Genomic DNA, 15,144 nt, shown 5'->3' with positions numbered 1-15,144 from the left:
GGAATTATATACACCTTACAAAAAGCTATCAAAATTGAACGATCTTTAGACATAGATAAATAACTTTTTATTTTCGGTATTAAAAAACCTAATCCGAAATTAAAAACCTATATATATAACCTTTAATAAAACTTAAAATATAAAAAATATTATAAGTTATTTTAAATATTATATCCTTATAATTATTATTAAATATATAATTTAATTAAAAAAAATATAAGATTTTAACTTAAATTAATTAAAAAATATTTACTTATATATTAATATAAAAATATTAATAAAATTCAAATCGAATTTAAACTAACCCCTTTAAAAAATATATAAGTAAATAATATAGTCCTTAATATTACTTTTTTAACAGAAAATAAACCTTAAGCTTATATATATTAAAAAAGAACGTAAAAAAATTATAATTAATATAAATATAAGGTATATATAATTTATAAATTTATTACGCTATAAAAATATATAAACCAATATAAGGACCTAAAAATATTTAATAAAAACCTAATAGAACTTATTAAAGAATAATAAAGGTAATTAAACAAAAAAAATGTTAATAAAGAAAATGTCCTATTAAATCTTAACGCAATTTAAATCATTAATAATTACTTATACATCATAATAAAATAAAAAGATTAAAAGTTTTAAACATTAATTAATTATAAATATTTAATAAACATTATTAACCTTAATATAATTAATAAATATTTAATTAATTATTAAAAAAAAAATTATTATATTAAAAGTTAATAATTAACGGATAATTAATTAGATATAATAAAAGATAGATTAAATAAGAAATTATAAATCTCCTAATCCGGATTTAATAAAAAAACCATTTAATTTCTTTTAATATTATGGACACCTAATATAATATAATTTTAAAAAAATCCTAATTAAAAACTAATAATTCCAAAATAAACTAGCAAAAAAACACTATTAAATAATTATTAATAAAGTTAAGTACTAAAGGTTACAAACTTAAGCATTAGAAAAAAGCCAATTTAAATAAATTTAATACAGCAGCAAAAAGGCACGTATTTACAACCTTCGAAAAAGCCTATAAAATAATACCTTTATATATATTATAACTTATAAAATTAATTAAGGAAATAAAATAATAAAAAATAATTAAAAGAAAAATTAAAATAATATATAATAAACTTATTAATATACCTAAAAAATATTAAAAGAAATACCTAAAATTATTTACTAAAAAACCAAATACTAATATAAAAGTCTTAAATTATAAACTTTATAATTATAAAATAAACCTTAAAGAAAAATAATTACCCAAATTAAATAAAGTATATTTATTAAATATAAATAAATAAAAAGTACTAATAAAAATCATCAAACAAAAGCTCGAAAAAGGATATATATAAAAATTAGATTTATTAATAAAGAGCCTAATCTTTTTAATATCCAAAAAGAATAAAGATAAAATATTAAAATTAAATAAAAATAGAAATATAATATATAAAAATATATATAATTATTAATACCTTAATTCTATTATTAAATAAAATAATTACCCTTTACTTAATATTAACAACTTAATAAAAATAATAAAAAACATAAAATAGTTTACAATTTTAGACCTTAAAAAGATATTTTATTTAATTTAAATAGTTAAAGGTAACAAATGGAAAACAATAATATAAACTTCTTTTAATTATTATAAATATCTGATTATACCATTTGGATTTATAAATACATTAATAATATTTTAGGGAATAATTGAAACCGTATTACGGAAATTTTTAAGAAAAACAGTTTTTATTTATTTAAATAATATCCTAATCTTCTTCGAAACCCTTAACTAATACGAAAAATATATAAACAAAATATTAAAAGTTTTAAATAAGATTAATCTACTAATAAATCTAGAAAAAAATGAATTTTATATATAAAAGATCGATTATTTAAGGTATATTATTATATTTAAATAAATTAAAATATAAAACTTAAAAATCGCAATAATATAAAATTAACTAACATTAAATAATATTATTATTGTATAACAGTTCCACAACTTTACTAATTATAGCAAATAATTAATAAAGGATTTTAATAAAATCATAAATCTTATTATAATTATTATATAAAGAAAAGAAAGAACTTTTTAATGGATGCTAAAAGTAAATAAAGTTTTTAAAAAAATATAAAAAGTTATTATTAGCGATTTAATAATAAAATTATTTAAACCAAATTAGCCAAAATAAATCCATATAAACGGATTAAATGCGGCCATAAGTGCAATCCTTAAATAACTTAAAGATAATAAAATATGGCATTTAATGGCATACTTATCCAAAACCTTTAAAAGAACTTAAATATAATATTAAACTTATAATAAAGAACTACTTACTATTATTATAATATTTAAAAAATAAAAATATTAATTTAGTAGAATTAAAGAATTAATTACAATATTATTTAATTATAATAACTTTAAAACGCTAATAATTATTTAAAAATTAAAATTTAAGGTTTAAAAATAAATAAAATACTTAAGCAACTTTAACTTTAAGATAATTTATATTATAAGAAAAGCAAATATATAAGTAAATGCATTTAATAGACCTAACAGTATCAGCACAAAAGATATAATAGAAGAAAAAGCAGTACTTATATTAGACAGATAAAAAGTACTTATGCTATTAGCATTATATTTTACCAAAAAAGATAATACTTAGATAACATATATCTAAAAGGCATTACTAACAGAAAAATTACCTTTGGACATTAAAATAGAAAAAGGAATAATCACTTATTTAAGTAAGGTATATATATTTAATACCTTATAGCATAAGTTTATTAAAAAATACTATGAACATCCATTATACGAATATCAAAAAATCTTTCAAATTATGTAATAAATTATAAAAGATTATAACTTCTTAAGCTTACCTAAAGTAATTAAAGAAGTAATTAATAACTATAATATATATAATAAAACGAAGGTAATTAAATATAAGCTATATGGATTTATATAATTTATAGAAATCCCGGACAAAGCCTGGAAAATCATCGCATAAGATTTTATTATTAAATTATTATTATTAAAAGAACTTATAATTAATATATTATATAATAATATATAGGTAATAGTTAATAAGTTAATAAAATATAGATATTTTATATTATATAAAAAATTTAATACAGTTAAAAATTTAATTTATATATTCTTTAAATATATAATTAGTAAATACGAATTACTAGAACATATTATTTCAAATAGAGACAAGTTATTTATATTTAAGTTTTGGATTAGTTTAATAACAAAAATGGGTGTAAAACAGAAATTATTAATAATATATTATTTATAATTAAATGAGCAAATAGAGTATTTAAATTAAACGTTAAAATAATATCTTTACACATATATCAATAAAATATAAGATAATTAAGTAGAATTATTACTATAAGTAAAAATTATATATAATAATTTTATAAACAAAGATATAAAGATATCCCTATTTAAAATAAATATTAGTTACAATTTTATTATTATAAAATTAATTAATATAAAAGAAACATTTATCTTTAAAGCAAAAGCTATAACGGAATAAGTTATTATTATATAAAAATATCTAATAAATAAACTTAGATTTTTATAAATAAGAATAAAGAAATATAATAATTAATATAAAATTAAAAGATTAATTTTTAGGAAGGGAAATAAGGTTTATTTATTATAATAAAATATTAAAATTAAAAAACTAAGTAATAAATTAAATTATAAAAAACTTAAACCTTTTAAAATTAAAAAAGTTATTTTAGAAATTAATTATAAATTATTATTATTAATAAAAACGAAGTTATATTTAATATTTTATATTTCTTTATTAAAAAAAGCATTTAAAAATGCCTTAATATAAATTACTTTAAACGTTAAAATTAATTAAGAATATAAAATTAAAAAGATATTAAACTTTAAGCAATTTAAAAATTAAATTAAATATTTAATTAAATAGAAGGATTATTTATTAAAAGAAAATATTTAGGAATTAATTAAGTATTTTAAGAACGTTTAAAAGCTTATGAAAATATTTTATTAAAAAAATCTTAATTACTTACGAACGTTAATAAGTTAATCCTTAAGTTAAAATTATCTTAAAAAATAATGGCCTTATTAAGGTTACCCCCGGAAGAATTAGAAAGCTTAAGAGGATCTATTTAATTAAAAATATCTTAATTTTTATCTTCTTTTTCTTTTAAATGTTTAAATTTAATTTTATAATGTATAATTTTAATAGCCTTTGCCTTTATAACCTCTTCTTAGGAACAAAGTTAATTAAAATATTTAATATAATTTAATATATTATTTTAATAATAATTGATTTTTCTTTAATAATTATTGATTTTAACCTAATATTTATAAATTTTATTATAATATTTGCAAATTTTATTTAATTAATCCTTAATTTCTTTATATAATTAAAGAAGTTTTTCTTTAACTTTATAATATTTATTATATAAATAAAATAATTTAAAGGATATATTATTTAAGGAATTCATTTTTATTATGTTATAACCTGAATAATTATTATTATAAATATAATAATTATAAATAAAAAAATTAGTAATTAAGAAGTAAAAGGTTTTGCCCGTACGAAAATAATAAGAATAAGGTATTTTTTAATAGTTAAAAGACTTAATAAAGATAATATAAATTTTATAAGTAACTTTTTAATTAAGTTAATAACGGGTTTTAGAAGTTGCTTTTAATATACGTCCTAATATTATAAAGAAAGTCAGTTTTATTAAACCAAATAAAATAAGAGAATGGAAGAAAAGAACTTATTGGGATCTTTAAGGATAAAGAGGCCTAAAAGGAGGGAAATGGTATTACGAACTAATAAGCAATAAGGTCATACTTAATATAGAAACAGGGATATTAACCAACACCTTTTCGGTTAAACCTTAGATATATAGATCTTATGGATCTTATAAATCTTATAGATCTTATTAAGAAACATAAGATCTTTAAGATCCTTAAAAATTATAAGATCTATAATACCTTTAGAAAAACATTAAATAAGGAAAAGGTTTATAAGATATTTAAAATTATTATATATTTAAATATTTATTTACGTTTCTTTAATTATTAATCTAAATTTTATATTTAATCTATATAAGGGGAAGGACTTTAAGCCTTCTTAATGAACACTTTTAACATTTTATTAACACTTAACTCATATTACTACTGTTTACCTAAAATCAAGACCCCTGTTACTACACTCTAACGGACCTAAGTGTAGGTTCGTCACATATATATATTTATTAAACATACTTACTTTTCGCCCGTTAAGCTTTAAACTATAATTTAAATAAAAAATTAAAGAAACTTATGAATACAAATACACGGACCATACATTTAAGAGGCGCCCACGGGCAAAGCCCGTTATCTGAATTATGGTCTGAGTTTACTGAGATAATTATTAATCTACCTGTGAAAATGCTTACATAACATAGTACTCTAAATGTTTAGTCCGGGTCGGGTGTCCAACGGCCCAAGTCAGCCGGCCAGTCAGCCAGTTAGCCAGACAAACCAGACCCGATTATCTCCACGGCTTTTTTTTATTAAAGTAGGTAACTTAACTATTACTACCTCCTATGTAACTTAGCCACCAATACCTAACCTTGTTCATCATCAATCCGGAATCATCTGACTCAAAGGCTCAAGGGACAAGAACGTACCTAACGTAACAAGGCCGAACTGCATACAACAACTGCAACACGTAGCATCTCGCATCTCGCATTTCGCATTTCTCATTTTTCCTTCCCATTTTCTCATTTCGCCAACTTGCTGACTCTCTAATAAATCAATACACCAACCAATACTTACCATTTGTATCTGCCACTGTGAAATCTTACTCGCCTCCTTCGCTGCTTCGTTGCTTCGTTGCCTTGTTGCTTCGCTGCTTCATTCCCTTGATTTCCCCCTAATAAGCTCATCACAAGTCTTCAAAAGTTGGTAGAAACAATACGACGTAACCTGCATCTTCCATTTGTTGCTGGCTTCGACCCACCGACTAACGACTAACCCACACCCCCACCAAACCCAACGAAGAAAAAGAAACAAGATCGATCTTGAACCCTTTGAAACTAACTACCTCCCATCCCATTCTATCCACCACCGAATAATATATTATCGTCAAAAATCCAAATTCAACTTCCTATAGTTCGAGCCCATCTACGTAAAAAGAAAAAAAAGGTACAACGAGCCCGGCCAGTTGGTCAGACAAACATCATACTTTCCATAATCTCATAATGGATGCATTGAGGGGGTCTTCGCCTGCTAAGAACTCAGCGGGTTGTGAGTCACCTGAACAACTACTTGATTCCTTCAAGGCCGCAGCATTATCCGTCACTAAGCTCTACAAAACATCCGTCGCCGCCCAAACAAAGGCCCGAGCAGATGGCTATCAAGATTGCCTTGATGACCTCTTAGCCTTTCTCGACAAGTCCAACATTGGTGTGAGCGATGGCGAAGGCTGGCTCGTTCGGAAATGGGCGACCGAACGTCTAGACGGACGAGACATATCACCCCAAGCGATCGAAAGCGAGGACGAAGTAGAAAAGTCGGACCCCATATCGTCGCCGGAAATTCACTCGGGTAGCCAAGCGCATCTGTCTACGATGAGGAACGAATCCCACTTACAACAAGAGTCTCTCCCCACATCCGCACATCAATCGACCGTCGACTCTCCCATAGGCGAACAACAAATGATTACCGTTCCAACGCAGGACACCTTCACCTTTCGCGCGTCGCACCCGTACCCTCAAGAACCATACCTAAATTTGGAGAATCTGGACCTTTCGGACACGACTAGGACGAACGACGGCTCTACCCCGGGCTCTTCTGCAGTTCCCATCCCTCACCCGGCTCGCTCGCGCACCAACAAACGGGGACCCAGGCCGAAACCTACGAATCATCTCGGGAAGGGAGCTGGTCAGAAGCGGTCAATTAACTTCGCGGAGCTATTCAACGTGGGCGATATACCATTCGGAAAGGACATGTTCGGAAGAGAAGGGAAGAGAAGCCGGCATAACTGATCGAGAACAGACCACCAAACATTTTTCTTGATCTGCCTACTTCACTTCACTTCACTTCACTCCTCCGCTTTCCCCCCCATCGTCGGATAAGGGATACGAGATTACACAGCACGCCGACTACGACGCTTGACGAGTTAAACTGACGGGTTCAAATTAGTATTGGAATGGGAGAGGGATAGGGAGGAGCATCGCATGGTAGCGCTGGCAAAGCATTTTTGAGGCGTTGATTACAGACACACACACACACCATGGCTGACATCGGTTTTTGTTGTTTGTCCAGAGAGGGCGTCCCGGAAATTTTTGCTACGTTTGCTTTCCTATAGATCAAGGTCAACCAAGTCAAATCAATACCAACAAAAAATACAACCCATTTGTTTCGTACCCGCGAAAATTCTATGTTTTGTTGTCTTCGTCGACGGCCTACGCGTTACTGTTATTGTTGTTGTGATGCAGGACTACTAATGTGTATATACGATCACGTGAACGAAACCAGTAATCGCAGCCCAGTGAGACTCGTATAGGTACCTAACCTAATGTATGTACGTTTTCTTGTCCGATGTGATGAACGGCGGAAATACTTGGTTACCTTTATGTTTTAGTAATTCAAAATTCATATTTGGCTAATAATTCGTCCCCGATTGTAATAGGAGACGACTAATATTCCGAATAGTCAGGGCATTTCCATCTGAGAAGATGACCTTCAGTTGCTACTAGCCGCTGTTAGGCCGTTACTGATTTTGCATAGGAACGGAAGACGTCCTACCCGGAGGATCTGACCGCAGCCGAGACGTTTTGAACATAGGTACTTTTATGAACTAACACGAAGACTCGTTGCCGGATACCACGTATCTATATTGCTTATATGCCTCGTCTTGCTGGTCATTACTTGCTCACCGATATTCTTAAGAAACTAGGGGGATGTCTCGAGAGTTATATTTTCGACTCTTTTGACAAGATACAAATGCTCTTAAAAGTGTTTGAAGAAAGGCCATAACAAGGAAGGTATAGGTAGGTACCTAACTACCTATACCTAACCTGTTGTAATGGAGCACAGATGATGCTTTAGGGATTTGTGTATTTTAACTCAGAGCATTCTAACCTCTAAGTACCAATCACTATTGAGTAGCTCGATGACCTGATTAAGACGTATGATATGTAATATGGCTCGTAAATACTTGGACTTCTTTTTTATTCTCATCGGGGTGGGGGGCACATGAAATTCAACAACCATCCATCAAGGTAACCTGACCAAGAGAGCAAGGATCAATACGACAAAACTCAGCGAGTAGCAAGGCTCTATTACTAACCAATTTATTAAATACCCAATAACCTATTTACACATAATCCAAAACGAACCCGTCCCCGCGGTCCTTTCCACGTCACACTTGGTACGTATAAACCCCTCCCCCTTGGCTTACTCGATAGACAGCTTCGTCTCGAGCCACTTCGTGAACCTAACCGTCGGCGCATCCACGGCGCGCCAGAAGACGTCCGCAGCCCATATGACGAGCGGGATGTTGACCACGGCCGCGAGCACGCAGCCCCAGCGATACATGGAGCCCTCCGTCGTCGTGTAATCCCAGACGCGCTTCTGCACCACGAAGCCGATCGTATGCGTGACGGGCCCGTGCATAAGGTAGAGCGCGTAGCTGATGCGCCCGAAGTATTGCACCGCGGGCGAGTTGAAGAACCGTTGCCAGGAGGTCGATCGCGCCGTGCAGAACACGAATATGATCGACCCGATCATCTGGTAGTATCGGTACTTATCCGAAAACCACTCGGGGATATGCGCCCCGAGATATTCCCACCCGGGAACGCCGGCGGGTCCGGCGTCTGGCTCCGACATCAGATAGAGAGCTGGGATAGACAATAAAGTCCATAGGTGGTTACACGGGCCCCTTTTTTCGGGGACGGTGTCTGGTGTCTTTTCAAGTGGGAGTAATGTCAAGGGGGGAGCAGGCGGTTGATTGTTCGGCTCATGGGCGCCGCGGATGAGATCTAATTCCGCAATCATCGTCCCCGAAAGGAATAGAACCATTTCCCATCGATCGCTACGGAGCACAAACCACATGAGGATGGTAAGACAGAGGAACCGTACGCCGGTCCGTAGTCTAGCTGTGCCGAATATTATTAGGAAGAGCATCATTGAACACCGGAACTCCACGGGAATAGTCCAGAGGTGGACATCATATCCAGTCGCACCGCCAAACTTCTCCCAGCCCCAAATGTGTACGAAATTGTACATCTCTATCATCCAATGACGCAACTGCTTCCGAGTGGTCTCCTCCAAAACGGGATGATGCTCTATAACATTGTGTATATATTGCCGGTCGCCGGAAAAGGCCCTAGTAACTTCGTAAAAGCCAAATCGAAGTAGGACTAACACACTGAAGGTCGAGATCATCGGCGGGAGGTATAAGCGAAAGAAGCGACGGAAGACGAACGAGGTCATGGTTTGCGAGAAACCATCGAAAGAACGACTTCGAAGTTGTTTTAGTGGTTTTAGCGAGAGAGCGTATCCTGAAATGACGAAGAATATGCAGACCATAGACGGCCCGCTGTAGAGTAGCCGGACAAAAGGTAGCCGCCATATCTCGTAGTTGGCATCGTTGGAACCCCAGCCCTCTGCTACCCTGAAAGCCGTGTAAAAATAATGGCAAAAAAATACAAACAACGCCGCTAGACCTCGCATTCCGTCAAGATATGCCGTTGGGTGAAGCTTCTCTGGCCGAAACCGCTCACGGACAAACCGGTGGTGAACGAAACTGGGTAGTAGAAACATGCCTATCCGGAGCATTAAAGAGCTCCATGACGATAGACGTAGGCCGTTACAATAAGACTTTGCTGTGGCAGCCCATTGTATGCCCGAGAAACGACCGTCGAGATCCGCGCGAGCACTCTCACTATCTACATCCGAGAGAGATCTATCGTCGATGAGAGACAGCTTCTCCTCGTGGGAGAGCGAAGCCCTTGACAGCGCATAACCATTCATTGTCCGGCAATGTAGTGAAAGAAGTGAAGAAGATTTAGGTAGGAGTACCGGCCACGGTTACCAAGTAGGTAGCACTTTTTTTTTTGGACAAGTAACCTAGCCCCTGAGTATACGACAAAGAAGAAAAGAGCTCATTACACCGAGTTGTTTCCTTGTCTATCCATCTGAAGCCGAGGCCGTCACGGACCACTTATGATGAAGATCATGTTGCGCACCCTGGCAGCGAAGGATACTGATCGTCAAGGGAAAAGCGGCTGAATTATGTACCTAATCTACCTAACGTATGTCATGTCATCCTCTTATTCATTGCTTCCCCAAGCAGACAAGTAGATTACGAATATCCGAAACCGTTCCCCCGTCATGTCGCTTGACGTATAAAGAAAGATGTGCGGTAGACTTTCGTCAGGTATAAGATGACTTGCTAACGTTTGGCCGCCCCATAATGTTAAATGTGGAGTGGATGAACTATACCACGTATATGGATTATAGTGTAATAAAGGAGTCGAGGACGTATAGAACATGGCTTGACCCCCTTATACCGTAGTAGTACGTACCTACCTAGTATCCTATGTCTTACTCAATCAGCTTAGACAATACGTGCAAGTGAATTGGTAACAGAATAGTTTTGCAGACACATGTGGCCATGTAAAAGGAGGGTACAAGTCTGAGTACGGTTAGAAAGTTGAAGTAAAGGGTGTAAGCGTGTAAGTGTATGAGTGTGTGAGTGTGCTGGTGTGTTAGGTACCTAGGAATCCAAGAAACTGTGTCGAACCGGCTCCATTGCTCCCCGGCCCAGTGGACAACATAAGCGGATATTTTTAGTGGGCTGGTGGTTGTTGGATGAACGCCATCAGCGTCATCTTTCTCCTTGGCCACGCTTTGAGCTTCATCCGTTTCGTCTTGGCGATGAGATGGGACCCTGGTGGCAGTGGAGCGATTGGCGGTGGAGCAGTGGAGTAATTCCGTTTGATCGACAGGGACAAAAGCTTGGTGATCCCTGTGGTTGAGCGTGGGGGGAGGTTAAAGTTCGTTCCAAGAAGAGTTGAAACCGCTAACGTCTGCTACAGACGAGCAGACGAGTTGGTGAGAAATGAAAGTTGGCAGCGGCTACGAAAATCTTAACCAAAATGTTTAGGTCATTTCTAATTTCGTACGTTCTTCATTTATACTATCGGATTACATACTAGACTTGTTTTAAATTGCATAGTACCTTGTACGCTTATATCCATGTAGGTAATGTCAGAGGTACCTAATGTCATGTACCTTCCTAAGATGTATTCAAATTACGTATGGCTGGACCTAAACCACCTACTTAAGGGACCTCCTACCTATAACCATGTGATTCATACCTGCCATCTAAATGGGATACATGTCAAATACATGTCAAACTTTAAAATATAACTAGGTAGGTACCTAGCTACCTCGTGAGAAAAAGCATGCAAATATCAATCTTATCTTCTACACACCATTAAAAAGCATCACATCGATTTACATTAGGTATGTTCCGCTGCCTACCTACCTGGTATCTAGTCACACACATTCTATGCTGTGCTGAAGCAAGTACTTTACTTTTTTGCATTGAGTCACATGCATGATACAACGCACAATGTTGCTTCATCAAACGATAATGTCTAATTAAATTAGGTATTACAGGATTCAACAGAATTCCATGATCCCAAGCGAATTACGTACAGGTGAATTACATCTAGCTCTTAATAAGGGCTAGACGAATTACTGATACCGCTATAGTGATTAATCCATTTGAAGATTTCCGTGTGCCAGACCAAACTGTTCTCTTGCTTAAGAACCCAGTGGTTCTCGTCTGGGAAGTTGAGCAGTTTGCTCGGCACACCCTTCGTCTGGAGGAGGTTGAAGAGGAGAATGCCTTCGCTGACGGGTAGCCGGAAGTCTAGCGAGTTATGGACTACGAAGTGCGGCGTCGCCCAGTTGTCCACGTACAACAAGGGGTTCCAGTCGTAGTATGGCGAGCCAGGTACGAAACCACCCGAGTTAAATTGGCCACTGAAATCGTGGTTCATGAACCACAGTTCCTCGCTGGCATATTGATTCAAAGTCGACGTGCTGCCGTCATGCGTCACGAGAGCCTTGAATCGCCTTCCAAGCTCGTGTCCTTGAATCCTAAAAGGAGTTATCGTTAGTATATATGCTTTCGGTTTTACCTTTTCAAAGTTAAAAGGCTTACCAGTTTGTCATATATCCGCCGAACGATGCGCCGGCTTCGATACCATTCTCTGTATCAACATACTTCAGGGTGCTGTTGACGTAGTCCCAGACATGTACCAGATCCCAGTACGGATATAATCCCCACCGGCCTTGAATAGCATCTGTCAAGTTCTGGCCCCAACCAGAACTCGCCGTTGGGTTTGGCGCAATAACGACGTAACCCTGATCAGCCCATACCTTGAAATTCCACCGCGTGCTCCACGAGTTGAAGTGGGCACCTTGGGGACCGCCGTGCGTGATGAAAGCCAGCGGGTAAGTCTTGTTCTCGTCGAAGCCTTCGGGGTAAACAATCCATGATTGCTGCTTGATTTCAGAAGTATTGGTCGAGTAATAGAACTCAGACACATCCTCCGGCCCAAGACCAGCGAGAGCAGGGTCGACCAGATTAGCCTGGAAGTATGTCTTGATGACATCACCTTCCGGCGATACTGTGTAGATATCCCGGCTCGTCCAGATCTTGGAATCGGATACGAGAATGGAGTCATCAGGCAGGACATAAAAGCCGGCAGGTACACCTTCGTTCGTAATGTTCTTGGGGACATACGAATCGCCAGCGGTAAGAGGAACAGGGAAGATACGTTCTCGACCTAGATCTGGAGCAGCGACAAAGAGGGTCTCTGAGTCCTTGGACCATGCTAGACTATCTGGCGATCTATCCCAGTCCAGCGCGAGTGCAGTCACGTTGAAGTCTTCCGGATCCGCGTCCGCGACGTAAAGGATATTACGATCCGACTCGTAGGCGATATTGTTCATCTGGAAATACGCAATTTTCTTTCCGGAAGGAGAAAACCTCGGGCTTACGGCGGCGCCTTGGGCTTTGGGGTACTTGGTAGTACCCCTGGCATTGATCGGAACGGCGTCCTTTGAAGTGCCATTGAACGGCACATAGTAGATCACATCAGCGGTATAATTAGCCAACGGAAGCGAAGGATCCTTAGTCAGGAAAACAACACCACTTCCATCGGGCGAGATGTCGTAATCACTCTCGTCACTCTGGTCGTAGGGGCTCTCGGCGCGTGTGACATTAGCAATGCCGGAGACGTAGTTTGTGAGCTCTCCGGAAAATGAGTAGGAGTCACCGGATTCCTTCAGCACGCCGCCAAAGACGGCGTTTTTCTTGTCATCAAGCCATGTGTCCTGAGAACCGCCATTAGCCAACGATGCTTATTGAGTTTTATAACGAGTCACCTACCCAATGGCGAACGTAAGTTTGTGTGTAAATCCTGGCCGTGCTGGCCGGAGTGTTTGCAGATGCCTCGTTGTACGCTGTGCCGTTAGGATACGCCTTAGTGTATACGAGGAAGTGGATATCGCCGGATTCCGTTCGGACAGCTTTAAGACCTGAGTAGGGCGCGGGCAAGGATGTGATCAACTTGGCATCCTTTAGGGAGTTGACGTCTGCAGCATATAAGCTTATACCGCCGTCGTCTTCGGCGTTCGTGCCGTTGATGTAAATGATGCTTGTAGGCGTTGATCCGACAAACACAACTTCCGAAATGTCGGAGCCGGAATACCAGACAGAGATCTCGCCAGTTTTCAAATCGAGCTTGTTCCACTGCGATGACCTCTTCTTGGTCTCAAACGTGTAGTTAGATACCGTGTAGAGTGCAAAGTCCTTTACAATTGGTTAGTGTACTACACGAGGCTAGCTGTGAAACATTGGGTACATACACCACTGGGGTTGGGTGCGGCAACGCCATAGCGGTTCGCAGCGAGCATAGACTCTGGCGTAATACCGAAGACGGTAGGCAGGGCAGCGAAAGCTACCGCTGCTGGCGATCGAAACCTCATCTTCACGTACCTAGGGTCACGACGAGAACAACCTACTTTCCACGCCGATAACCTACGACCCTATGGTAGCTTGGCTTGAGGTAGGTGGGTTGAACAAAAAGTTCTATGAAAATGGAAGGGCCCAGGACACCATCAAATAACTACAACAAAGAAGCTAGGGCTGGAAAGCGAGGTGGGGTATATCAGGGAAAACAATCAACAATCACACTACATATTACACCGGTATCTCTTGGAATTGCGTCATGCCGTGATTTCCATGGACCTGGACCAGGCCTAGAGTTTGAATTTCCAGTATCTTCTATCTTGTATCGCACCAGCAGAACGGCACAGTGAGAAAGAGCTCAGCACTAGTTTGGAGCTTCCTATATGAAAAAGGCAGGTGAGTACTTGGCGTTCTCGTGTCTAATCGATATTCGACCGGCCAGGTTTGCGATCCGTCATTGGGGCGTCTTGATCGGTCAACAGCAGGTTCTCCAATAGGCATACAGCTCCCGAGTTCGGATGGCTCTGATTCGCAGCCGGAAAAGATGGAATGATGCGGGGATCTCACCTACATACGTGTGTATAGTAGCGAAAGAGAGATCCTTGTCGAGTCTACATTTCGGATGATTGCTCCCCACTTCTTGCGAGATAAATCTACACCTTAACGGGATATGATTGGCGCCGAGCGCGTGCCTATGCAAGGAACGGTAGCCCTAGTAGCCCTTCGCACATTCACCGCGGAATCGCGTGCTTGGCCGTCAGACCGTTCATTCGGGATACTTCTCAATCGGGACATAGGCTGGGAATCATGATAACCGACTTGGACGCGGTAAGCTACTGGCCCGAGTCGTTTGCCCGTTACTGAAGTCTTATTATTCCTCTTATATCATTGTTGACCTTGACTAAAATAGGTACTTCGTATTTGCTAGGCGTAGATAAGAAAAAATTCTTATTAGACTTAAGCTTTACGGACTGTTGTTCTAGTATTGGATCCGGCTCACTCGTTAGTCTGATCTATATCAATGCCGTCAGGTACAATATATACATAGTAGTAAGTTAGCTAGTGA

At 36.5% G+C, this 15,144-nt stretch overlaps 3 protein-coding genes across 3 annotated transcripts; 1 reads left to right on the top strand and 2 right to left on the bottom strand.

Moving 5' to 3' along the window:
* Nucleotides 1-6,052: 6,052 nt before the first annotated feature.
* Nucleotides 6,053-7,610, top strand: F4812DRAFT_392615 (uncharacterized protein). The gene has a single exon (XM_047932132.1). The coding sequence runs from the start codon at nucleotides 6,283-6,285 to the stop codon at nucleotides 7,066-7,068; it is 786 nt and encodes a 261-aa protein (XP_047790464.1). The 5' UTR covers nucleotides 6,053-6,282; the 3' UTR covers nucleotides 7,069-7,610.
* An 872-nt stretch (nucleotides 7,611-8,482) lies between these two features.
* F4812DRAFT_459428 (acyltransferase family-domain-containing protein) lies at nucleotides 8,483-10,060 on the bottom strand (the record flags this gene model as incomplete). The annotated part of the gene is made up of 1 exon (XM_047937543.1): nucleotides 8,483-10,060. One exon carries the CDS (start codon nucleotides 10,058-10,060, stop codon nucleotides 8,483-8,485), a length of 1,578 nt encoding a protein of 525 aa, XP_047790463.1.
* Nucleotides 10,061-11,537: 1,477 nt separating this feature from the next.
* Nucleotides 11,538-14,654, bottom strand: F4812DRAFT_429114 (alpha/beta-hydrolase). The gene is made up of 4 exons (XM_047934240.1): nucleotides 13,976-14,654; nucleotides 13,497-13,919; nucleotides 12,264-13,441; nucleotides 11,538-12,199 (listed from the first exon to the last, which is right to left on the bottom strand). The coding sequence occupies exons 1-4, from the start codon at nucleotides 14,093-14,095 to the stop codon at nucleotides 11,773-11,775; spliced, it is 2,148 nt and encodes a 715-aa protein (XP_047790462.1). The 5' UTR covers nucleotides 14,096-14,654; the 3' UTR covers nucleotides 11,538-11,772.
* Nucleotides 14,655-15,144: the final 490 nt, after the last annotated feature.

This window comes from Daldinia caldariorum (assembly GCF_022478825.1).
Source record: "Daldinia caldariorum strain CBS 122874 unplaced genomic scaffold F4812scaffold_8, whole genome shotgun sequence".
Classification (NCBI taxonomy): Eukaryota; Fungi; Ascomycota; class Sordariomycetes; order Xylariales; family Hypoxylaceae; genus Daldinia; species Daldinia caldariorum.
Note: the sequence above shows the minus strand (reverse complement) of the source record. Positions and strands in the feature narration are given on the sequence as shown.

What these genes read in the sequence shown, in the direction of transcription:
- F4812DRAFT_429114 (XM_047934240.1), bottom strand. Translation starts at nt 14,095, where the DNA reads ATGAGGTTTCGATCGCCAGCAGCGGTAGCTTTCGCTGCCCTGCCTACC. An exon ending in AAACTTACGTTCGCCATTGG is followed by an intron (nt 13,442 to 13,496) that starts GTAGGTGACTCG and finishes GGCGGTTCTCAG; the next exon opens with GACACATGGCTTGATGACAA. An exon ending in GGCGGATATATGACAAACTG is followed by an intron (nt 12,200 to 12,263) that starts GTAAGCCTTTTA and finishes AACTCCTTTTAG; the next exon opens with GATTCAAGGACACGAGCTTG.
- F4812DRAFT_392615 (XM_047932132.1), top strand. Translation starts at nt 6,283, where the DNA reads ATGGATGCATTGAGGGGGTCTTCGCCTGCTAAGAACTCAGCGGGTTGT.